Consider the following 24,595-nt stretch of genomic DNA (forward strand, 5'->3'; position numbering starts at 1 on the left):
TTTTTCTTCTTCTTCTTCTTTTCTTCTTCTTCTTTTTCTTCTCTTTTTGCCTTCTACCACCCCCCTCCTCTGTGATCACCGAGCAGTACACTCGTCGCTAACCGTTCACTGCAGACATACAAACATCTCAAGGAGAAACACAACACCACCGGCTGCCCGGAGTACCGGATACCGCTCATGTTTCCCACTGCCATCATTGCGCCTAGCGGCCTCTTGTTATACGGTCTGGCAGCCCATTACGAGGTCCACTGGATTGTCCCCAATATCGGCACCGCTATATTTGCCATGGGCCTGATCCTCTCCTTTCAGTGTGCGCAGACGTACATCATCGATTGCTACGAGACTTATGCGGCCAGTGCTGCGGGCGCGTCGGCTTTCATGCGCACCATGGCAGGATTCGGGTTTCCCCTGTTTGCTAACAAGCTATATGAGAGTCTTGGAATCGCTGGCGGAAACGGGCTGTTGGCAGGCGTCGCATTCGGCATCTGCCTCGTCGTTTCTTCTATCCTTTGGAAGTATGGCAAGTGGATTCGCAAGAAGAGCCCTTACTGCGCCGGGTAGATTCATGTTTACCGATTGAATAGATCGTCGATGCATCGCAGGGAAGCGGTACCTTGTGTCATACTTTTCCCGCCGTTTTCAGTAGGCGGGAAAGTAGAGCTGTTCCTATCTTGTGTGTTCTGGCAAGGACGGCGTCAAGTCTAACGGTATAGACGATAGGATCGACATACGAGCAAGACGGTTATAAGAGGAACGGCCGGGATTGTAACAAGATATATAGATATACTTAGATGAGCCCTTTATTTTCCATCATTACATTAGTGAATAGTTATCCGGATAAATCTCTTTCTGAACCGGAACCCCCAGACAGGCGTTTTACCGACATTATTCTGCCGATAAGTCTGACAAATGGGAGGAATCAGAGAGCGGGATCCCCGACTGCGACACACGAAATACATCCACATTCCAGATACATCCCAGATACATCCCCCCCCCCCCGGCCCACACCTTAGGGAACGATGGCCTTGTCGATGATCGGATCCCGCCGGCACATTGTCCTGCTCTCGGGTCCCCACCTCCCCTTCCACTCCCTCTCACTGTCGACCGCCTTGTCGAACGCGAGACGGCACTCGGCCGGCAGCAGGTCCCTCACGTCCTCGGGCACGGCATCCAGGCAGCTAAAGGCCGAGAGGAAGTCCGCGGTCGGGGGTGCGCCGCTGCCGCTGCCGTGCGAGTACGCGCCCGGGCTGATCCCCGTGGGTGGCGTCTCGGTGTACGTGTCCACCACCAAGAAGTTCCTGGCCAGCTTGGCCGGGACGGGCGGGAACTTGGTACCGCTGCTGCTGCCCGTGCCTCTCCCCCCCTCAACGGTCGGTGGTACCTGCTCGATGCGGGCTACCGTGGGCTGCAGGTAGGCAGGGTACTGCATCACGTTGGTGTGAATGTCGTAGACGCCCGCGTTGTTGAGTTTCCTGATGGCATTGATACCGCTATTGAAGATGCTGCGGATCGTGTCAGTACAGGGTGACGTACAACGTAGACACAGAGACACGGGGAGAGAGAGAGAGAGAGAGAGAGAGAGAGGGTTGAGAGTAGAGAAGAAGGAGACGGGGAACGTACCTCGCTTCGCGAGCATGCTCGAGCATCCAATTCGTATCATTGACATTGACCTTTCGCTTCTTGTACTCTGGCTTGCCCGCCGGCGCAGGCACAGAGGGCTGGTTGGTGTGGTAGACGGCGCTGGCCCCGTGCCAGGCGACGTACTGGTTCTTGTTGTAGGGCTGTCCCGGGATGAACTTGTCGTCCGGGTCTGCCAGCTGGCCCTCCTCGACCGTCGGGTCGGCCCTGGCCAGGGCGACGTTGTAGTCGTCGATGACGCGCCTGCCCCCGACGACGATGCGGGCGCCGAACTCGCGGAAGACGGACCGGGCCGTGACGATGCCTATCGACCGGCCCTTGTACGAGTGGGGGATGATGTCCCTGCTGATCATGTCCCGCTTCTCCTCGTCGTCGACGATGATCTTGTGTAGCTTGCGGTGCTTGGTGAAGAAGAGGTAGCTGTCGCGGAAACCCACGCAGCGCGCCGGTTCCGTCGAGAGCATGTACAGCCGATCGCCGCGGCCGAGCACGGTGAAGACGCGGCACCGGTAGTCTCGCCCGCCCTGGAGGTTGCCCATCGCGTCCACCTTGGCCTCGCCCTCGGCGTCGGTCGGGAGGACGCACTCGTCGTTGGCGATCTCCGCCACCGTGCCCTCGCCGTCAATCACCTGCTCCGCCTTGGGAGGCGCTGCGCCGCCCTTCCGCCCCCCCCGGCCCCTCCACCCGCCCCGGCCCCTGCGCCGCGGCGTGTCGCGCACCTCGTCCGCCGGCACCATCACCATCGGGTCCCAGTCCGGGGGCCTGTTCTTGGGAGGTCGCCCCAGGCGTTTCCTCCGCACCATGTTCTGCGCCGGCTGCGCGTCCCTGGATGAGGCCGTCACCGACTCGTCCGCCTTGTCCCCCTCCGCCTCCTCTGCCACGCCATCGCCGCCATTCTCTTCTTCCTCCTCGGCCCCGTCAGCACCGCCGCTGCCGTCGTCGTCGTCGTCGTCGTCGTCGTCGTCTCCAGAATCGTTGGGCGGTTTGGCATCCTCGTCGTCGTCATCGTCATCGTTGCGCGTCGCGTCGGCATCCGGCATGGACTCGTCGGCCACTTCTTCAAAGACTCTTGGCGTATTTTCTGCGGCGGCAGATGTTCGCGTCAGTCTGAGACGAATCTTGGCCATTTCCCCCCCCTCCTTTGGACCTTCTTATTACTCTCTCTCTCGTCACTGTCGCGTTACCCTTCCTTTCAATCCTTGCCGTGTCTGCGCCGGCTCTTTTTTTTTTCTTCCGCAACACCCTTTTCAACAGAGATAGATACACACACAGAAAGAAGGATTTTTTTTTGAAAACAAATAGGATAATAATAAAGAGATAGTCGTTGGCTTTGAAAATACCCAATGCCCTCGTTGTTGCAGGAGAAGATGGGGAAGGAGGAAAATATACAGGAAAACGGTGGAAAGAACTGGGGGAGAGGGTCTGTCTCAACTTACCAAGTGCAGCAGCTGCCCTCTTGGCGGCAGCGCGCCCTGATCGTCGCCCAGGAGGCATCTCGTCCGAGAGTGATGGGGAGAAGCGTAGGGGGTTGACCTGGAAGTTGGACCAGAGTCGACAAGGGAGAGGGAGGGACAGAGAGAGAAGGATTGACTATGTCCTGAGGAGATTTGAAGGTGAAGAAAAGGATCGTTCTTGTCTCTCTGTCTCGAGGGCGAAGCCAATCGGGAAACCTTATCACGCGCACGCCGCACGCGCTTGGTGGACTCTTTTTTTCCACCGGGAAGCGGCTGCGAGGCGTGGCGTCGGGTTCAGGGAGATGTACCTCTTCATATGAATTACTATTGGGAGATACTTGGATTGTGGAAATCATATGCTGATACGCCGCCCAACGTGTCCGTATCACATGATGATGCTGACTGGACGTTTCATACACTGTGCAGATTACCCCGGGGGACTGTACACGTACACACCGTGACGCATCGTCGCCATGATTCACCATGAATGGCATCGATGACTGATCTCACCACGACGGCTTCATTCAATCTTGCCAGCCGTCTAGGGTATAGCTATGCTTAAATAAAGATCAATACTCTATACTGCTTCCACTTCCGTATCCAGCTGCAGTCCATCATTCTTTCATCTGTTCGTCACCCTTGTCATTGACTCCCCCTCAAAGAGTATCCCATCCACCGTTATTGATCTCAGCCTCCAATCTCCGACTGATGAGACTCGGCACCCCGTGGTTGAGCACCGTATTCCGTATCATCGAGTCGTATCTCTTCTGATTGAGGAAGAGCTGCCGACCGTGGCGCAGCTGCGGGTCCGTCTCTCCGTACTTGTCAATGTAGGGGGCCGGAGCGAATGATCCCGACAGTCGGAAGAGGTAGACCGTTGCGCATTTCCGGATGTTGAGAAACACGCCGATATTTCCTTGGCATCTGTGAGACGTGTTAGCAGCGGAGCTTCTACGGCGAACAGCAGACTTCCTGTTAGAGGGGAGGAGGCAGAGGGAGGGAGAGTATACATACCTCTGCATATGCTGCTGTGCCCCCCCAATCCTCGATCCCTCCATGAGTCCCGACCCGGCCGTCGTCTTCTGGCAGCAGGTCCCCTGACTGCAGCATATGACGCCGCAGAACAGACATATGACGGGATCCATGAGATCCTTCCCGGTGGTAGGGCACCTCCTTCTCGTAGCCTCCTCGATGAGCGTGTCGTACGTCTTTGGCAGACCCACGAGCTCGAAGATACCCGGGTGGCTGACGGGCGCGTACCTGACGGCGTACCTGCTCGCCGCGCCCGAGCCCGTGACCGGGTCTGCCGTGGCCGCCGCCCCCGGCGCGGCAGCTATGTCGTCTGCCTCTAGGCCCGATCTCTCGCGTGGCCATAGGATCTGGTGCCTGATCCAGCCTGCCACGATAGTGCTTATTGTCGACGAAGATGACGACGAAGAAGAAGTAGAAAAGGAGGAGGAAGGAGCGGCGGCGTCGACGGCAGCAGCAGCAGCAGCAGCAGCAGCAGCAGCAGGAGCAGGAGCAGGAGCAGGAGCAGCAGGCCATCCGCATGCCTGGGCGCTGGGGGTCAGAGCAGCACACATCTCGTCAAAGCTGGGCACGCGTAGAGCTTCGGTGAGACGGTCCAGCTCGTCGGCGTCCGGGTTGGTAGACACGTGGCGTCCCGTAAAGTCGACGCCGAACTTGACGTTGAGGAGGAGCACGCTCTTGCGGAGGAAGGTGAGGGCGTACTTCTTGACAAACGTGTACCAGCCCTCTAGCGTGTCGACGCCGGGCTGCTGGAAACCCGTGTTGGATGGCTCGAAGCCGTCGTCGTGCGTCGGCAGCGTCGCCACGTCGAACTCGATGGCGTACCGCGTCACCTCAAGCGCGAACTCGGCAAAGTTGTTCATCGCCGGGTCCTGCGTCCTGCGGTTCCTCAGCGGACCCGCCCAGCTCTCCAGCGGCATGTTGCGCGCCATGTGGAACACCACCTTGACCAGCTCCGCCAGGTAGCACAGCCGGAGCGTGTGCGCCACGTCCGCCTTGTGCGCCGGCACCAGCCCGTACGTGCATTCCACCAGGAAGATGAAGGGATCCAGGCTCAGCAGTGGCGGGTAGGTGTCCATTGGCCTGCGGGCGTGTGACGCCCCCACCCCAAAGTACCGGCAGATGAAGAGCTGGCAGTGCTGCCGCTCGCTGTCCCGCTGGAACTCGGTCAGCATCCGGCCCCACGCGTCCCCGCCGGCCTCCACCCCGATGGATATGTACGACGACACCGTCTCCGACAGGATCCGGAGGTGCGTCAGCGTCTGCTCCGGAACCCTGTCCAGGAGCGTGAGCCCCGGCTGCGCCTCGATGCCTCGCTGCTGGATCTCCACCGACGATATCGTGAAGCCCACCACCTGCACGAGCGTGTCGCTGCAGCAGAGCTCGTCGGGAAGTTCGGCCGCCTTGTGCGCATCGCCCACGTGCCTCGTCTTGAGACCGTTGCTCCGCAGCGTGTTGCGTAGCCTCTTGTAGGCAGCCCGGAGATCTGCCGCCATGGACCCGTCAGCGGCGTTGGGGTTCGCCTGAGGCGTGGCGGCCGCGGACGTGTCAGGCACGGCGGCGGCGGCGGTGACGGCTCCCGTCGCCTCACCTATAGCATCCACCAGGCTTTCCAGCCACGGGGAGTCGGCCGCTGCCGACTGCTCGCCCACCACGGTACCTTTGCCCGTGGCACGCAGCCAGTGCGACGACTCGAGCTGCTCATCGATGAACTGGTCGAGCCCCGTCGTCGGCAGGAGGCAGCCCGGGTACGACTCCTCGACACCCTTCCATACGATTGGCAGGAATGCGTTGCCCAGAGCCTTGCACAGGGGGCAGACAAACTCATTGCGCCGCGTGTCCTCCGGATGGTGCCGGGCAATCTGGTGCGTGTGCCGCCGGTTGGTAGCCTCGCAGTACACCTCGAAGCAGCGGTAATGCATCATGTGGCCGCATCCTGTGGCCACCGGTCCGGGCCGCGATGTAGACGCCGGGTAGCCCTTTCCGACGACCTGGCGCTCAGCCAGGAAGGTCTCGCCCTGCTTGTTGACCTTTTCGACCATATGCCTGTTCTCGTGGGCGATGCCAAACGGCCGCAGATCCTCGGCCGATCGGTCGAGGTTGCAGGGGGTCTGCGACGCCTCGCGCACAAAGTCCTGGTCCTGGAAGTCGGTCTGCCGCAGGATGTGGCTCTCGTTGAGAAGCGTGAACGTGCCGTACAGCCGGCGGTCGTCGGCCTCCTCCTGGCACAGGATACACGTCCCCGTCGGATACTTCCACGTGTGCTTGCGCTCCTCCTCCGCCTGATCCCGGGCATCGTCGTCGTCGTCGTTGTCCTCGCCCGCGTCCGTGACCCAGTCGATATCGGCCTGGTTGTCCATGAAGCTCTTCTGCTGCTGCTGGAACTGCGCCATGACCTTGGCCTGGCGGCTCAGCGCCGCCTTCTTCCTCCGCTCACGCTCCTCCTCGGCCAAGTTTACGGCGGGAGACGACGTGTTGACCCGGTCCACCGGAATCCCGAGGCCAGCAAACGCCTGGTCAAACAGGACCGGGCGCTTCTGCTTGAGCCGCTTGAGGACAAGGTAGATCTTGGGGTGCGCTGACTTGAACTCCTCCCTCGACGACATGATGTTGAGCAGCGCCACAATGGTCCTCGCCGAGCGCTCGCCGGAGGGTGCGTTGACCCGGGCCGGCCGCGTGAGGGCGATGTGGACGAATGAATCCTGGTCTTCCTCGTCCGTCGTCCGGTCCTCGTGAATGGCCAGCAGCATGAGGTGGAGGATGACCTGGAGGAACGTCTCCAGCCTGGTCGACGGGATGCTCGGGATGTGCTGGTGCGCCGTGAGCGGGTACATGAGGCAGTAGTAGATGATCTGGGCAAATGGGCCCGTCCGCGTGAAGGCGCTCAGGTCCTCGAACAGACCCGACGTTATGGGCCGGGGCTTGGGTTCGTAGACAACCTCCTCGACAGACTTGCCCGTCTTCTTGGCCATCTTCTTGCGGTAGGCAGTCTCCGACTCCTCGCGCTGGTTCTTGTTGTAGTGGGCAATGTAGGGGTCGATCTCCTCGATGAACTCTTGGCGCAGCTCAAAGGTGCCGACGTCGGAGATGCCCTCGGGGGGCTTGAAGGTGGCCATCTCGTCCAGGACCTCCTGGAAGTCCTCGGACTCCTGGTACTTTTCGGGGAGTTTGTTGCAGATCTCGTTGAACGACAGGGGCTTGAAGCACAGGACGTGGATGAGGTCGCGGCGCATGGAAAGGAGGCGTGAGTCGGGCTCGTTGTCGGGCACCGTGAGGATGGTGCGGTCGCTGAGCAGGACGATCAGCAGGTGCAGCATATCCTCGACCACGTCGAGGTGCTGGGCGTCGTCCTGCGCCTGCGAGGTGACCTCGTACAGACCCTTGACCCAGAGGTCCATGCCGAACCGGTCGATGACCGATGCCAGGACGCGGGCCGGGTCGCAGACAACCATGGCGGTCTGGAGGAGGAAGATGTCTCGGTGATGGGAGACGTCGCGCTGACCGACGCCGCGGTACGTGCCGGCCTGGTGGCGCAGACTGATGCCGTTGCGCACCCACATATTGGCCTTGATCTGGGCCAGCCAGGCGCACACGCGGAGGGGGTAGTCGAACGCTGCCATCAGGTAGTCCTCCGACGACATGGCCTGCTTTGGCAGGCTGAGCTTGCCCATGAGCTTGGGCTTGGCCTGCAGCTCTTGTGCGGTGAAGCTGAGCAGACCCTTGACCGTCGAGGCGGGGAGCGAGCGAGCGCACTCGACCAACCACGACAAGGTATAGTGCAGGGCATGGTGGAAGGATACATGGCCTTTCTGGACGACGAAATTGACAACCTTGTACGTCGTGTCGCTGGCGTCGAATTCAAAGTCGTCCAACGTCTTGAACTTGACCACGTCCTTGATCTCGGCCTGCTTGAACCGGTGGCGCTCGGACCCGACCGAGTTCAGAATAACGGTCTTTGCCGTGAAACGGATAGCACGCTGCAGGTAGGGCATGTCCTCGGGGGGGCATCCTCGGAAGGCCTCGGACAGGCTGCGGGCCTGGATGTTGATCTGCCGCGTGACGAGCGAGGCCGTGATCCAGGCGTCGGCCTCATACTCGACATGCTCGACGACGGCACGCACGTTGGGGCCGACACCCTGGTGCAGCTTGACGAGGTCCAGAAACTGCATCAGGTAGCGCGGTTCGTAGCGGATGCGCTCCTGGACATGGGGGGACCCGAAGAGATACTTGAGGTCCTGGTAGAAATGGAGCATGCGTCTGTTCGTAACGGAGCCGCTCTCAAAGGCCAGGACGGCATCGGGCGACACGTCCCAGGGGTGGCCGACCTGCCTGGTGGTGAGGAAGGTGTAGACTATGGCGAAGAGGCTGCTCATGAAGTTGCCCCGCTCGACAATCTCGGCCGTGATGGACGGCGTCGTTAGCATCTGCAGCGAGAGGTTGATGATGGAATGATCGGGCTCCCTATCGCCGACCAGATAGATCTGGGCCAGGACAGTGTACATGCTAGAGAAGCGCAGAGCGAGCAGGCGCTTGAACTCGGGGACCTGGACCACGGTGGAGATGTACAGGGACCTGAGGTCGATCCGGACCTTCTTCCACATCCGAGGGTCGAAGAGGAGGAGCCAGTCGAGGCGTACGCGCTGAAAGACATCCTCGGCAGGGTGCTCGTAGTCCCGTCGGGTGTAGCCGGCCGGCGTCTCGATCCAGTGCTTTCCTGGCTTCGGCGTCAGCTTCTCCGTCTTTCCGGGCGTCTTGGGGATGTCGACATTGGCCTTGGCATAGATGGCCGGGGCTATCAGGGGCTCTGCGCCGGCGTCCGAGTCTGACGGAGTAGCATCACGCTCCCGCTGGGCCACTCGGGGAGTGGTGGCGGCGGCAGCGGCAGTGGCAGCGGTAGCGGCAGCGGTAGCGGCAGCGGCAGCAGGGGTGGTAGCATCATCGACCGCACCAGCAGCCGCAGTAGCAGGGGCGCCGGGGCCAGGGGCGGGAGGAGGTGGGGGAGGCGGGTAGCCGGCCATGGTGGCTTCGTCCTCCTCGAGGGCCTGGTCGGGCTGGCTCCAATTGAGGCTCAGATCACCAGCCTCGTCCCGAGAATCAACCATCATGACGTCCTCGTCTCCATCCTCATCATCGCCAGCGACGCTGGATCCGAGGTGGGAGCCGTCGTCGTCGATCATGATGCCGTCATCCTCGTCATCGTCAACCTCGTCGTCGTCCTCATTGTCGTCATCACCAATCTCGACTTCGAAATCGACGGGCCTGGTGTCGGCAGCAGCCCGCAGGGCCATGAGGAATCGGGCGTTGACGCCGTTGAGCCTCAGCCTTGACTCCAGCTCCTGATCGTCCTCGTCCTCGTCATCGATGAGGCCGGCAGTGTGCGTGGCCTGACTTCCCTGGCGCCAGGGCCGCATGAGCTCCTCGCAGACAATCTGGCGAAGGATATGGCTGTCCTGGCCGACGGCACAGCCAGCTATGTCGCCGAGCCACTCGACGATGGTGCCGCACATCTGCTCGCGGAAGGTGTCGCGAGCGGAGCGGATGGTGACGGTGATTCTGATAGCTTCCATGACCTTGGCCATACCGAGGAGGGCCTCGACGTCGGTCATAGTCTTGAGGATGCTGCGGCCGATGGCGTCCGTGTCCCAGGCGTCCTGGAGGGCCTCTTTATGGCGCTTTTTACACGCCCTAGCGACCTGATCCTGAACCTCCTGAACAGTGTGCTTCTCGTCGTTCCACAGGACGAGGGAGAAATCCTCGCAAGGCTCCCTGGATAAATGGAGGTACCTGGACGAGAGCCTAGACGTCTCCTCGTCCTTGAGGACGGACTCGACCGTCTTGGCCTCGCGGAGCTGCTCGGGGGAGCAGGATATGACGTCGCACATGTAGTCGAAGACGCGGGCAATGGTCATGCGTAGAGCGGTGACGAGGTCATCTGGCAGGGCAGCGGCGGCCTTACCCTTGCCCTTGTCGACACCAGCCTCGGCATCGGAGTGGATGGTGCAGAAGAGCGGGGTGCGCCAGGCCTCGTCGTCGCCGCAGTCGCAGCAGCCGCTGTTGCCCACGGAGATGTGCATGCGGACCATGTGTCCGGTGTGATCGGTCGAGTCGAAGCACCGCGCACAGAGACAGCAGGTCTCATCGGTGCCGCAGGTGCGGCAGGCGTACGAGGCCTCGCCGGCCTTGAAGATGTGGCCGCATCGCTTGCCGCGGGCGGTCTCGGTGTACTCGGCGCCCTCGACAGCGCCCTGTGCGTCGCTGAGCTTGCCGCTCTCGGGGATCCTCCCGCTCGGGAACAGGAGCTGCATGTACTCGGACTTGCCGCCGGCCAGAAACCAGAACAAACTTTCGATGAGCGTGCGGGCGGTGCGGTCGGTGTAGCGGTAGTTGTTCTGAGCAGGCAGGTCGGCCAGTAACTGGCAGAGCTGCTGCTCTTGGGATGACATGGGCTGCTCCATGGTCTTCTATGACATCGTGATGGTGCGTGCCTATCAGTAACGCAGCGTTCTGCAGATGCTGGAATCGAGGAGCGAGTCTCTCTTGATAGACAAAAGGTGCGTGTGCGTGCCTCCTCTTGGTGGGGTCGCAAGGTGGGCGCCCAGGTGAGGTAATCAGATAGAGAGAGTATTATCTGAGGTGGCGACGTCGAAAGAAGACGATGAAGGGTCAGAAAAGGGAATGATTCGCAGCTAGACAAAGGGTAGAGGGCAGCCCCAAGTAGAGACGGGTCTTCTTTCGGTCTATGTGTCGGGTGGGATAGAGTTGTTATGTTGGGGGAGAATGTGTTGGTCGTTGAAAGCCACCCGGGCGAGCACCACGGCTCCAGGCGGCGATAAAATATTTGGTGGCCTACCGGGCGTGCCTACCGTAACACTAAAGACATCGAACCACTACGTCAGGGACCGGGACCTTGACCGTTTCACTCTCACACCTGTACACTTTTCCGGATGAGAAAAATTCGTAATCATCTTGACCTGTTTGATCAAGCCGGTCTAGTCATTCGTAAGAGAAGAGCACTGTGCCTTCTCGTCACTGTTCGTCAAAGGCTCGGGCTTGTTCCACGAAACGCATCACGTAATGCACGTAATGCAGCAGAGAGAGTGATAGAGCGAGAAAAAAAAAAAGGAGAGATTAATTCCCTGTCTGTTTGAACCACGCTCCCTGATCTAATTGCTTTTTTTTTGTACAGTTATAGACACACAGAGGTCTTCTTCATCCCTTGGTATCCGGGCCTCGCGTGCCCCTTTCACCCGACGATGCTGCTGCTGCTGCTGCTGCTGCTGCTGCCGCTGCTCTATTCCTCATCTTCCTCATCGTCCCCATCCTGGACGTACTTGTGACGGATGTCCTTCCACTGACGCTGTAGCCCCCCAGAAAATCGTCGTTAGTTACCGCGACCTGTGAATCGGAATTGACAGATGAAATGGTGATCAGAGGGAAAAAAGACGTACGCCACGGTTGTTGTAGTCCCAGATCTTGTTCATGGTCGAGTTGAAGCCCCTGTAGCGCGAGAAAAACAGTGGTCAGCATTCTGGTCGGTCGGTCCGAGGGAGCGCATAAAAGGGGAGACGAACATGTCGAAGGCAAAGCCAGCAGTGAAGACGGTGGCGAGCATGAGAGAGTTCCTCTTGAAGAGGACACTGTTGATCTCTTGGTTAGTATTCATGTCGAGTTGGCTGGAGAGTTCGGGGAAGGGAAGGGGGGCGGGGGAGCTTGCTTGTAGAGTTGGCTACCGAGAGACTGTAGGTGCGCGAGCAGGTTAGCTGAATGAGATCGGATGGTCAGGATATGCATATTTACATGCGTCCGTATAACTTACCATGATGGCGGCTATGGGTGAATGAACACTTCGGGGGGGGGGGGCAGACGGTGTGGTTAGTAGGAGCGAGGGATTGAAAGCGTCAATTCAAGTTTGTCGGCGCAGCGGGAAAATCGCGAAGTTCCGGGTCTGAGTTGTTGCCTTTGAGTCGATTCCTATTGGTTAATGGGAGTGGCCCGCTTTTTGTATCTGCCAGGCATGGCCGCATGGGAGTTGATGAGGCTGGGACACACGACGTCTCTACTTAAGAGCATGCTGCGAGTGCTTGCACGTGGGAAGAAGATATCGCATGGTCGGTATTATGAAGCAGACAGGGGTGATTTATCTGACACTTTGGCCTATTCCTACATTCCTGATTCGATGCCAAACATGACCATATGGCTCATCTGGCTGTCCCATTTGGTCGTAAGCGTATATAAATACGTAGACTCGAAGCATATTATGATGGTGAGCAAAATAACCCAGAAAGCCAACCCGTGTTATAAACATGATCCGTGCTGTTGTAAACAATGTCTCTTCATCTCAATGCGTCGATCTTCATCCTGTAACATATTCCCATTTAGTACTATCACGCCGCCAAAGATCTACCCTCGTGCACCGTCTCTTGACAAGAAGAAAAGAAAAAAGCCAAAAAGACATCAGGTGGGGCTCGCATCTGCGCACAACCAAAGCCACTGACTACGATACTACCGAGGACTTTGTGAGCTCACGCCACCACTGCTGGTAGCGCAGCCAGCATCTCAACTACGACACCGACCATCAGGCGAGGGAGGAAAGCAGAAGGTCAACAGAAGGGCTAGCCGTCGAAGCCCAGCACTCACCCACAACACAACCACCGCGACTTTCTTCATCCTTCTCTGCAACGCGGGAACCCCGCGGTCAGCGCGCACACCCGCAGCCATGCCGTCACAACCGGCCGACGACAAAGCCTCCAACTCCGGCATCGTGACAGACCGGAACAGCGGCCAGCGTCACATCCCCGAGTCCATCCGAGCCGACGGCAGCACCCGCAAGGCCATCAAGGTCCGTCCGGGGTACCGGCCCCCCGAGGACGTCGAGCTCTACAAGAGTCGAGCCGCCGAGACCTTTCGCGACCGTGGGAAGCGCATAGGTATCCCGGGAGCAGCGAGCGTCCAAGAAGACAAGAAGACTACGGGAGCCGAAGCATCATCGTCACCGTTCGCCGCCACCGCAACGGCCGCCGGTAACAAGAATGCCAAGAGGCGCGAGGCTCGTAAGAAAGCCAAGGCTGAGGGGGCAAGCACCGCTGAGGGCGTCGAGGAGGAACAGTCCAAGTCCAAGCCCAAGACCAAGCCCGCAGAGGGAGAAGACGGCGGAAAGGATGAGGCGGTAGACCCACAGGCCGAGAATGAGAAGAAGGCTCGCAACCTGAAGAAGAAGCTCAAGCAGGCTAAGGAGCTGCAGAACAAGAAGGAAGGCGGCGAGACTCTCCTGCCCGAACAGATTGCCAAGGTCATCAAGATCAGCGAGCTCATCCGCGGGCTCGAGGCTCTGGGCTTCGATGTCGAGGGCGAACCGCTCTCCAAGGTGGATGACGATGAGGCTAGCAAGAAGGACTGAAAGGGAGGGAGCCGGTTCCTTTTTTTTTTTTTTTTTTTTTTKGGGGGGGGGGGGGACACTTCATGAAACGCTTGATGGAGAGAGGCGAGATCGCTTCTGGCTGCATGCGTACATCACCATGACCTCAGTACTTCTCCCCTCCTCACGGCGTCGGACCCTCTTAGCAGAGACGGTTTACGATCATCGGTACGTCATCTCCTAGGCTCGTCGTCAACTCGACGATCGTGACAGCTGCTTGCAGTTTCGAGCTCGGAGTCCCTGCTTGTCGAGCAGAAGAGCTGGGTTGATGCGCCACGTGCATTCCGCTGCGTCCTGGGCAGTACAGTACCTCTTCAAAGGGAGGGGAGGGGGATATTATAGATCTTGGTCGCTGCTACAGAGCACTATGGAGCAATTTCATTTGATATGCACCTGCACACCTCAAAGAATCCATGATTATTTGGTGGCTCTCATCTCGACGACTTCATCCTATTCCCGTGCAGGAAACCAGAACAAGGCCGCTGCGATACAGACCAGCACTCTCTATCGATCGACCTTCCACAAGCATCCCGTCTGCGGTTCTGTCGTAACTCGTCTCCAGAAATAAACTCGGAAATAACAGTGCATACTACGTACACCCTATCATGCCCTGAAGAATAACCTAGGTCGGTTCGCAGCGCGCAGTATAGGGTATGTGATCTTTGCAAAGCTGCGCTGCCACTAGCGGTGGCGGTGGTGGGGCAGAACTCTACCCGATCTTCTACCGTCGTGCACGACGGCATGGGAGCTTCTCAAGGCTCCAGCGCATGAGGTAAGCTCGATCATCGTCACCACCGAGCCTACGCTTCCCACGACCGCAGCCGCATTCACCCTCCTCCACGGAGCCGATCATCAGCAACCTAATCCGAACTCCCCATCCTCGCACGCATATAATTGGAGAAGGCAGAGAAGAGAGACAGAGGGAGCTCATCATACCAAAGAAGACGAAGACGAGTAACAAACCGAGAAAAGAAAAAGACACCGAAAAGCAAAGACAGCCCCCGTCGCCGCCGCCGCCATGACGCCCGAAGAAGAGCGCCAAGCTGCCCTCAACTCGTACCGGGCCAAGCTCATCGAATCCCGCGAGTGGGAGACCAAGCTCAAGACTCTCAGGCTGGAAATAAAGGAGTTGCAGAGAGAGTTCGACCGGACCGAGGACAACATCAAGGCTCTGCAGAGCGTGGGACAGATTATCGGCGAGGTGCTGAAGCAGCTCGACGAGGAGAGATGTAGGCACAGACCCCGGCGGTTTGTCGGACATTCCGATACTTGGGGAGACAAATGATTGTATGCGCTATCGATTACTGACGGTTTCTCTGTCGCTGTGCCAGTCATCGTCAAGGCATCATCCGGACCTCGATATGTCGTCGGTTGCCGATCCAAGGTGGACAAGGCCAAGATGAAGCAAGGCACACGTGTAGCGCTTGACATGACGACACTCACAATCATGAGGATGCTCCCCCGCGAGGTTGACCCTCTCGTCTACAACATGTCGCTTGAGGATCCCGGACAGGTCAGCTTTGCTGGCATCGGAGGTCTGAACGACCAGATCCGCGAGCTGCGCGAGGTCATCGAGTTGCCGCTCAAGAACCCCGAGCTCTTCCTGCGTGTCGGCATCAAGCCTCCCAAGGGCGTCCTGCTCTACGGGCCTCCGGGAACGGGCAAAACTCTGCTCGCGAGGGCTGTGGCCAGTGGTCTGGAGACCAACTTTCTCAAGGGTAAGGATATCAGGATATCAACGTCCCTCCCCCCCCCCCTCACGGCATAAGACGGAGCACCGGAAATGCTAATCATCCGAGCTGTGCACAGTCGTCTCATCGGCCATCGTCGACAAGTATATTGGAGAGTCGGCAAGGCTGATTCGCGAAATGTTTGGCTACGCCAAGGAGCACGAGCCCTGCATCATCTTCATGGACGAGATCGACGCCATCGGCGGCCGCCGCTTCTCCGAGGGCACTAGTGCCGACCGCGAGATCCAGCGCACGCTCATGGAGCTGCTCAACCAGCTCGACGGCTTCGACTACCTCGGCAAGACCAAGATCATCATGGCCACCAACCGACCCGACACGCTGGACCCGGCGCTGCTGCGCGCCGGTCGTCTGGACCGCAAGATCGAGATCCCGCTGCCCAACGAGGTCGGTCGGCTGGAGATTCTCAAGATCCACGCCGCCGGCGTCGTGGCGGACGGAGACATTGACTTTGAGAGCGTCGTCAAGATGAGCGATGGACTCAACGGTGCGGATCTGAGGAATGTGGTGACGGAAGCGTGAGAAGCCCCCCCCGCCCCCCTGCCCCTTATCCCCTCCTGCATACTCTTCTCTCATCTGATTATCTCCCTGCCCCCTTCTGTACTGCTATGAGATGACTGACTGATGCGATGCAGTGGCCTCTTTGCCATCAAGGACTACCGCGATTCCATAAGCCAAGACGACTTCAACGGCGCGGTACGCAAGGTGGCCGAATCCAAGAAGCTCGAGGGTAAGCTCGAGTACGAGAAGCTGTAATACGGTACATGCTGGGCTGGGGGGGGGGGGGGGGGGGGGTTAGGGTTCTAATCATTGGGGGCTATCCATCCGATCCGTTTTTTCGTCATCAGCCGGGGAAGTGTACAAATATAGAAAGGGAATGGACATGGGAGGAAGAGATAAGGAAGCCAAGGGAACATTTTCTTTGTGTCCTAAACTTTTTTTTTTCTTCCCACCCATCGACAAAAGGACTCTTATTACTACCCTGGAAACTCTGGAAACTCTTTACGTACGTGATGGTTTCTCCTCGGTGATTTTTTTTTTGCAATACCATGACATTACAAGTACACTCTAGACGGTTGTTTCGTCGGAGCCGTGTCCCGGGATACACTCAAGGCGAAATGAACCAGTTGGTTCTCACTCGTACTGATAAAGGTCTCGGGGGTTTCGATATATTGGTCTGTATAGCTTGTCCTTGGAATATGAGGCTGTGCTTGTGTGCTGTGTGCTAGGCTCTGCTATACCTGCAATGAGTTCGTATTGTATTACTGGGTAGTAGTAGTAGTACGGGCATTTCTTTGAAAGGACGGATGGAGAGATGTTGGGTTAGATCGATCCCGTATCACTACCGTCCAGGGAGAGGTGGCTTACAAAGTTGCCGAGCGTATGATATCATGGGATGAGTGGTTAGCACCCTGCGAGTGTTGACTATGGGCAGAAATGGAAAGAAAGAAAAAAAGAGTCCGTGTTGAGCGGCAACGGGTGCTTTTTTTAGAATGCATGTCGGGGCTAGCGGCTGAGCGGGCAGGGCAGGATAGCAGGGGGGGAGGTCGGGGGAGTCCAGTCTTCTTTACTTGCATCAGTGATGCTCGTACTGTCTATCACAAGCCTACGAGCACCCGTGGTCCCACTGACAGGTTGCCAGGTTGCCATGGAGAGGTGGTTTGATCCACATAATACGCAGAGAGGAGATGCAAGGCACTTTTCCTTCTCCTCGTCATGGTAGCTAATGTGCGAGTAATAGTTCAGCAGTAGCGGGCATCGGCAGCATTCTAATCACTTGCAGTGATGATCCAGAGAGCCGAGAGAGGTGGAGGGCGTCGGGTGTGGCTTGGACCTGGAGGCAGCTGCTAGTAGGAAGGTGAGTAGCATTATTACGAATAGGTACGTATGTACGATGGACAAGATGACGGCAAGCGCGAGAGCTAAAGAAGACGAGGGGGAAAAAAAGGAAAAGGAAAAGCAAGTTTAGAACAGGAAGGAGCAGAGGCAGAGCAGAAGCAGAAGCAAAAGCAAAACAAACAATGCAAAGTTCGTATTCGTTGGCCTACGCGGGAAAAGAAGGAAGATGAGAGATGGGGTGTGTGGCGATGTCTACTAGTAGTTTAGTCGTAGCGGTAGTAGCAGAGTTAATAGTAATAATAATAGTAGTAGTAGTAAGTGAGTAGTAGTAGCAGAGTTAATAGCAATAATAATAGTAGTAGTAGTAAGTGAGTAGTAGTAGCAGAGTTAATAGCAATAATAATAGTAGTAGTAGTTAAGTGAGTAGTAGTAGCAGAGTTAATAGTAATAATAATAGTAGTAAAGTAAGTAGTAAGTAGTAGTGGTAAGTAAGTAGTAGTAGTAGGTAGTAGTAATCTGTACAGATTAGTAAGTACGGAGTAATCTGTAGTATTATTACGTATAATAACAATGAGAATCATAACAGTAGTACCGTGATACTTCGTATTCGTACTTGGGAAGGGGTATCGTTCCATGCATTATGCAGCAGCACACTGTACAGATTACAGATTACTTTGTAGCCCAAGGAAGAAATCTCGTACTCTGCGGCCCCCGTACTTGTTAGTCTGCTACCTAGATGAGACGCGTCTGAGGGCTTGTGCATTCAATCGCGTAAGGCGCTAGCGATGAGGGGTTCTCTTCTTCCCGTCTGATCTGTACGTATATATGTATATGTATTGTATATATATAGATATATATATATATATGTGTGTGTGTGTGTGTGTGTGCATGCTGGTAGTTCTCTACTACCTGGCAATGTACGAGACTGCCACCACTCCGAGTAGTGAAACAGTCCTGTCGTGGGGGCTCTGATGCTGATGCTGATGCTGATGCTGATGCTGCCATGTAGCGGCGTGCGTGGGCTTGGTGTCTGGTCGATGGTCGCGGCGAGAAGGGAGAGGAGATGGAGAGGGCAGACAGCTGACCGGTACCGCCGCTCGTAGGGATGGATGATCGGGGCTTGACAGGGAGGAGAAGAGAGTAAACAGATCTAGACCCTGAACTGATGCTAGTGACGGTCGGAGGGGAGACAGACAACATCAACAATCGAGGCGTGGCCGCGTTCTGCCCCGCCCCGCCGCCCCTCCAAGCCAAGCCAAGGCAGAAGTTACGGTGATTGATGGCAATGGCCGGGCACTGCGAGTACTTGCCTGTACGTGCCTGTAATCTGTAGGCTGCAGGGAGTATCGGTACCCCCGTACCGTCAGTGCCTGCGGATTGCAGGTGTCGACGGTGATACCCTGTGCGTCTACGCCTGTACCTGCTGCTGGCAGAGAAGTTACATAAGCCTACGTGCACTATGGTCATCGTGGTCCATGGATGGCCTATGATCCGTGATTGAGGATTCGAGTTAAGGCTGTTCGGCTGCGCCTCGTGACCCCTGAAAAAAAAAAAAAGGGACCCCCCTAAACTTTTGGCTTTTGGCCCTTTTTTTTTTTTTTTTTTGCTTNCTACCTTGTTTACAAAGTATTATGTATGGTCATGACCTTTTAAAGGAATCATGCTTTTAATGATTATATATCTTTTTTTTTTTTTTGGGGGGGGGTTATTCGCTTGAGATTGGATAGTAAAAAAAAAAAAAGCATACAATCTATCCCGTTCTCAGGCCACTTCTCGACGTAGTGAGATGGAGCGAAGCGAGGAATCCTGGTAAGGCCTTGGAAGGCATATTCAGCAGTCAAGTATCGAGGTCTCATCTTGAGAAGACGAGCGAATGGAGAGAAGAGCGGCCAGAAGCAGGGAGGGGAGATGAAGTGAGGGAGGGCATGAGAAGGAGATGGAATGCACGACAGAGTGGAGGGGGGGGAAGTACAGTTTACATGCAGGAAGAGTGGGACGTACACCGCCTGAGTCACAAGGCCCAAGGCCGAAGAAAACGAGCGAGGCAAAGCAACGAGTTTTTATTTGACAAGGAAACAGCATCTTGAAGAGGTCGTGACCACCACATCTCTACGAGGGAGCACAGAAAGTAGTCTATGCCGTCCCAGGTGCTGCCGCTGGTGTTGCTCAGACATCAAACAGTCTGGGCACCGTAGCCCTTGATCCTGTCGGCAAAGGCCCAGGACATGTTCTCGAGCTTGGCCTTCTCGTCGAGGTCGACGCCATCAGCGTGGACGACGGCGATGGAGTAGGAGTCGGAAGATCGGGCGTCGCGGTAGAAAAGCACCTTCATGGCCTCCTTCACGATGTCGACGGCCTCTTCGCGGGACAGCTTGGCGGCGGACTCGTCGTCGGGGGCGTGGCGGCGCAGGATGGGCTGGGCGAGCATGGAGCCGAGGCCGGTGCACAGGCTGGGGGCGGAGAAGGACGAGCCGAGGAGATCGGTGGCGGCCAGGAAGGGCTTCTTGTCGTCGTCGAAGCCGGCGACCAGGATGCTGTTCCAAAGGGGGTCGAGCTTCGAGCGTCGTCGGTACATGAGCTTGGTCAGGTAGGTGTGCAGGTTGGCGGCCGACAGGCGGGTGCTGTCCGGGTCGCCCGACGTGTACGACTCGCTGAGGGAGAGGTCCTTCAGGTGTCTGGACAGGTACTGCATGTCTGATACGTCGCCGCTGAAGCCGATGACGGCCGAGTCGGCGAATTGGCGGAGGCGCTTGACGTCGGTGTAGCGGGCCATGGAGCCGTAGGAGCCTGGTGCGTCCGCGTCAGGATATTGTCGGAAAAAGGGGATGTTTTCAATCTAGAAGGTTGACGACAAGCAGAAAAAAGAAAAGAAGAAGAAGCATACCTAGGTTGTCGGCAGCAATCACCACTCCGTCCTTGTACTTTAGTGCAATTACCGACGTGCCCGTCACCATGGGCTGCTGCGTGTGCTGGTTGGCAGTGCCGTTGGCCTGCATGGGTGTTGCGTCGTAGGCGCCGTAGACATCATCGCGGGGCTGGAAGGATATCGGATCAGTATGAACGTAGATAGGCAATGGGGTAAGGGGGAGGAGGCCGAACTCACACGACCCCAGGCCATGGGACGGTGATCCATGGTGGTTTATGGTGGGGGTTCGATGTGAGAGGGGGGGGGGGGGGGGGGGGGGGGGGGGGGGGGACGGACGGAGGAACAGAGAGGGCCACATATTGGCGCCCATTGGAATCTGGCTCTGGCTTCCCGGTCTGGTTCCCGGTCTGGTTCCTGGGTACACTGGTACACAATGGCTACGCGGACGCTGTAGATGGTCATAATAATACAATGGCATCATCCCGTCCACTGTGTACACCGTCTTTACAAATCTCTTGGCTCATTGCACCCGGCCCCAAGACGGGAAAGAAGAAGAAGAAAAAAGACACGATTCCTCGGCGGCTGGGTGCACGTTTGGTGTGGTCTGCCCGGTATCGTGACCTACCAGATATCACTCCGTATCATTGCTACGAGACGAGTAGCCGTTACCCGTGCTCCGTAATATGATACTCGTATACCTTGGTAGATTCGTCGAGTGTTCAGTGTTCAATTGCACTTGATCAGTGATCGGTGATCAGAGATGGAAAAGGCCCCCCCCCCCCCCCCCCGCTTCGGCCCCTCCTGGTCATCCCTCTGACTCCCCTCTCTCCCCTCCTTGGTCCCCTTCCTGATCCCTCCACTACGGAGGATCCATCCTTAGACTTACCAACAGCTGCAGGGTCACAGCTTACATGTACGAGTAAGTAGTGACCTGGTGAGCTGTACCTGGCAACAGACCGGTTACGAGCAAGACTAGTATCACTACTACCAGTCACGACGCCATGCACGCCCCCTTCACTGTCCCCGGAACCAGTCGCACTGCGGCCTATCCATGCCATGCTCTCCTGCTGCTGCTGCTGCTGCTGCTGCTGCTGCTACCACCACCTCGTACTGCGAATCCTAGACTACCAGCAGTCTTCATCACTCTCCTTACCGACTAGCGCTTGCTACGAGCATTACAGGCAGTATAATGCAGCAGCAGCCCAGTGGCTGCAGCAGAAGTGTGGCCTGTAATAAAATACTCCGTACCACTCCGTAGTCCGTAGTCCCGTACATCTATCTTGTTCCCACCCACCCCACCCCGCCTCGTATGTAGCTCACCGTCACTCTCCTGCTCCGTACACGTATCCTAATCCCCATACAAACATCTCTTCTCTCTCTCTCTCTCTCTCTCTTTCTCTCTCTTCCTCTCTCTCTCTTATTTTTCTCTCTCTTCCGAGCCTCCTTCTTCTCCCTCCTCTCCCTCTTCTCTTATTTCCTTCTCATCCTCCTCGCCGTCTGACTCAACCAATACCTACCCCGTCCGTCATCTACTCTCCCCCGTGATACCCCTCCACATTGACCTACCTACTACCCACCTCGTCTTCTTCCTTTCGCTCCCGACTATTCCCCTCCTCCATCCGCCTTTTCTTCTTCTTCTCCCCCCCCCCTCTGCTTCGATTCATTCTTGACGTTCTCCCACAGAGGGCAGTGTCACCATGTGGTACGTGCTGATCCCATCCCTCCCTCCTTTGTCGTCTCTTCCTCTCTCCCTCCTCCCTCCATCTCTATATCTATCCCAGACTGCCACTGCCGACGTCACGGCACCTTCCTTCCACTCTCTCCCACTTCTATCCCATATCAGGCCTGAGCAGTCAGCTGACAAACTTGACCGTCACAGCGGAATCTTCGGTTACATCAACTACCTGGTCGAGAAGGACCGCAAGTTCATTCTCGACACCCTTCTCAACGGTATGTTCTCGGTTGCTCTACCTACTCCAACCCTCTCTCTCTCTCTCTCTCACACACACACACACATACACACACACACGCATACACACACACACGCATATATATATATAAACAAGGATCAAAGCACGCTAACCTCCGTCACCCCCGAACGACAGGCCTCTCCCGCCTCGAATACCGTGGCTATGACTCGGCCGGCCTCGCCATCGATGGCGACAAGAAGAAGGAGGTCCTGGCCTTCAAGGAGGTCGGCAAGGTTGCCAAGCTCAGGAAGCTGATTGACGAGTCCGACGTCGACCTCGAGAAGGTCTTCGACTCCCACGCCGGCATCGCCCACACCCGCTGGGCCACCCACGGTCCCCCCTCGACCTGCAACTGCCACCCCCACAGGTCTGACCCGACCTGGGAGTTCAGCATCGTCCACAACGGCATCATCACCAACTACAAGGAGCTCAAGACCCTCCTCGAGAGCAAGGGCTTCCGCTTCGAGACCGAGACCGACACCGAGTGCATCGCCAAGCTCACCAAGTACATCTACGACCAGCACCCCAGCATCGGCTTCACCGACCTGGCCAAGGCCGTCATCCAGGAGCTCGAGGGCGCCTACGGCCTCCTCATCAAGTCGGTCCACTACCCCCACGAGGTCATCGCCGCCCGTAAGGGCTCCCCCCTCGTCATCGGCGTCAAGACCCAGCGCCGCATGAAGGTCGACTTCGTCGACGTCGAGTACTCGGACGACAAGTCGGCCCTCCCCGCCGAGGCCGCCGCCCAGAACGCCGCCCTCAAGAAGAACCCCACCGACTTCCTCACCCCCGACGCCGGCCTCCTCGGCGCCCCCGACAAGTCGCTCCTCCACCGCTCGCAGTCGCGCGCCTTCATGACCGACGACGGCATGCCCATGCCCACCGAGTTCTTCCTGTCCTCGGACCCCTCGGCCATCGTCGAGCACACCAAGAAGGTCATGTACCTCGAGGACGACGACATCGCCCACATCCACGAGGGCTCCCTCAACATCCACCGCCTCAAGAAGGCCGACGGCAGCTCCAACGTCCGCACCATCCAGACCCTCGAGCTCGAGCTCCAGGAGATCATGAAGGGCAAGTTCGACCACTTCATGCAGAAGGAGATCTTTGAGCAGCCCGAGTCCGTCGTCAACACCATGCGCGGCCGCCTCGACATTGCCAACAAGACCGTCACCCTCGGCGGCCTCCGCTCCTACCTGTCCACCATCCGCCGCTGCCGCCGCATCATCTTCATCGCCTGCGGCACCAGCTACCACTCCTGCATGGCCGTCCGCGGCATATTCGAGGAGCTGGCCGAGATACCCATCGCCGTCGAGCTGGCCTCGGACTTCCTGGACCGCGAGGCTCCCGTCTTCCGCGACGACACCTGCGTCTTCGTCTCCCAGTCGGGCGAGACGGCCGACTCCCTCATGGCCCTGCGCTACTGCCTCGAGCGCGGCGCCCTGACGGTCGGCATCGTCAACGTCGTCGGCTCGTCCATCTCGCTCCTGACCCACTGCGGCGTCCACATCAACGCCGGCCCCGAGATCGGCGTCGCCTCCACCAAGGCCTACACCTCCCAGTTCATCGCCATGGTCATGTTCGCCCTGTCGCTGAGCGAAGACCGCGCCTCCAAGAAGGCCCGGCGCGAGGAGATCATGGAGGGTCTCTCGCAGGTCTCGTCGCAGATCAAGCAGATCCTCGAGCTCGACTCGGCCATCAAGGATCTCTGCAAGGCCACCTTCCAGAACCAAAAGTCGCTCCTGCTGCTCGGACGCGGCAGCCAGTTCTCCACCGCGCTCGAGGGCGCCCTCAAGATCAAGGAGATCTCATACCTCCACTGCGAGGCCGTCATGTCGGGAGAGCTCAAGCACGGTGTCCTGGCGCTCGTCGACGAGAACCTCCCCATCATCATGATTCTCACTCGTGATGACCTCTTCAAGAAGTCTCTCAACGCCTACCAGCAAGGTATCTCCCCTCTCACCCCTCTCCTCTCCTGGCCGTACAGACCCGTCGCTAACGCATCTACAGTCATCGCCCGCGGTGGTAAGCCCATCGTCATCTGCAACCCCAAGGACGAAGAGTTCGACTCGTCAGAGGCCGAGAAGATTGAGATCCCCAAGACGGTCGACTGCCTCCAGGGTCTCCTCAACGTCATCCCCCTCCAGCTTATTGCCTACTGGCTCGCCGTCCTGGAGGGTCTCAATGTCGATTTCCCTCGTAACCTGGCCAAGTCGGTTACTGTCGAGTAGAAGTGTCTCTTGTGTACTCTCTCTCTCTCTCTCTCTCTGTGTGTGTGTGTGTGTGTCATCTTCCCTCCACAACTAGAACCAGGGATGTTTCTATATAAAAAAAAAAGGGAAATCGGATTTTGCTTTTGATCCACACATGTGTGTGTTTCAGCCAGGAGTTTTTTTCTTCTAATATTCTTTTTTTCCCCCGATGTTGTTCTTACATGTGTCCCCCCCCCTTTCCTCATTTTTAAAATTCTTTTTATGTCTCAAGCTTGGATATACTGATATCAAGGGACTCAAAGGGGTTTTTATTTTTTTTGAATTTTCCTACCTTGTTTACAAAGTATTATGTATGGTCATGACCTTTTAAAGGAATCATGCTTTTAATGATTATATATCTTTTTTTTTTTTTTGGGGGGGGGG

At 57.4% G+C, this 24,595-nt stretch overlaps 8 protein-coding genes across 8 annotated transcripts in view; 4 read left to right on the forward strand and 4 right to left on the reverse strand.

The window, feature by feature from the left end:
* The window catches only part of GMORB2_7528 (Sugar (and other) transporter), a gene marked incomplete at both ends in the record, with an annotated part of 2,016 nt that extends 1,455 nt beyond the window's left edge, over positions 1-561 (forward strand). The window contains one exon of the mRNA XM_035469493.1: positions 87-561. Coding sequence (XP_035321188.1) covers positions 87-561 — 475 coding nt within the window. The remainder of the gene's footprint in view (positions 1-86) is intronic.
* Positions 562-1,009: 448 nt separating this feature from the next.
* GMORB2_7529 (chromatin structure-remodeling complex protein RSC7) lies at positions 1,010-2,765 on the reverse strand (the record flags this gene model as incomplete). Its single annotated transcript, XM_035469494.1, has 2 exons — positions 1,010-1,502; positions 1,621-2,765. The coding sequence occupies 2 exons, from the start codon at positions 2,763-2,765 to the stop codon at positions 1,010-1,012; spliced, it is 1,638 nt and encodes a 545-aa protein (XP_035321189.1).
* A 983-nt stretch (positions 2,766-3,748) lies between these two features.
* Positions 3,749-10,576, reverse strand: GMORB2_7530 (E3 ubiquitin-protein ligase UBR1; the record flags this gene model as incomplete). Its single annotated transcript, XM_035469495.1, has 2 exons — positions 3,749-4,016; positions 4,107-10,576. 2 exons carry the CDS (start codon positions 10,574-10,576, stop codon positions 3,749-3,751), a joined length of 6,738 nt encoding a protein of 2,245 aa, XP_035321190.1.
* A 708-nt stretch (positions 10,577-11,284) lies between these two features.
* Positions 11,285-11,784, reverse strand: GMORB2_7531 (ubiquinol-cytochrome c reductase subunit 9; the record flags this gene model as incomplete). The annotated part of the gene is made up of 4 exons (XM_035469496.1): positions 11,285-11,291; positions 11,453-11,478; positions 11,570-11,618; positions 11,693-11,784. The coding sequence occupies 4 exons, from the start codon at positions 11,782-11,784 to the stop codon at positions 11,285-11,287; spliced, it is 174 nt and encodes a 57-aa protein (XP_035321191.1).
* Positions 11,785-12,837: 1,053 nt separating this feature from the next.
* GMORB2_7532 (partner of Y14 and mago) lies at positions 12,838-13,518 on the forward strand (the record flags this gene model as incomplete). The annotated part of the gene is made up of 1 exon (XM_035469497.1): positions 12,838-13,518. One exon carries the CDS (start codon positions 12,838-12,840, stop codon positions 13,516-13,518), a length of 681 nt encoding a protein of 226 aa, XP_035321192.1.
* A 1,036-nt stretch (positions 13,519-14,554) lies between these two features.
* Positions 14,555-16,040, forward strand: GMORB2_7533 (26S proteasome regulatory subunit T4; the record flags this gene model as incomplete). The annotated part of the gene is made up of 4 exons (XM_035469498.1): positions 14,555-14,765; positions 14,868-15,254; positions 15,346-15,802; positions 15,920-16,040. 4 exons carry the CDS (start codon positions 14,555-14,557, stop codon positions 16,038-16,040), a joined length of 1,176 nt encoding a protein of 391 aa, XP_035321193.1.
* Positions 16,041-19,296: 3,256 nt separating this feature from the next.
* GMORB2_7534 (20S proteasome subunit beta 7) lies at positions 19,297-20,256 on the reverse strand (the record flags this gene model as incomplete). Its single annotated transcript, XM_035469499.1, has 3 exons — positions 19,297-19,910; positions 20,008-20,158; positions 20,227-20,256. The coding sequence occupies 3 exons, from the start codon at positions 20,254-20,256 to the stop codon at positions 19,297-19,299; spliced, it is 795 nt and encodes a 264-aa protein (XP_035321194.1).
* Positions 20,257-21,833: 1,577 nt separating this feature from the next.
* Positions 21,834-24,142, forward strand: GMORB2_7535 (glutamine---fructose-6-phosphate transaminase (isomerizing); the record flags this gene model as incomplete). The annotated part of the gene is made up of 3 exons (XM_035469500.1): positions 21,834-21,939; positions 22,095-23,906; positions 23,970-24,142. Coding segments are annotated over 3 exons (2,091 nt in total), but the record flags the coding sequence as incomplete, so codon positions are not given.
* Between the last annotated feature and the right edge of the window lie 453 nt (positions 24,143-24,595).

Source organism: Geosmithia morbida (assembly GCF_012550715.1).
Source record: "Geosmithia morbida isolate 1262 chromosome Unknown scaffold_8, whole genome shotgun sequence".
Taxonomy (NCBI): domain Eukaryota; kingdom Fungi; phylum Ascomycota; class Sordariomycetes; order Hypocreales; family Bionectriaceae; genus Geosmithia; species Geosmithia morbida.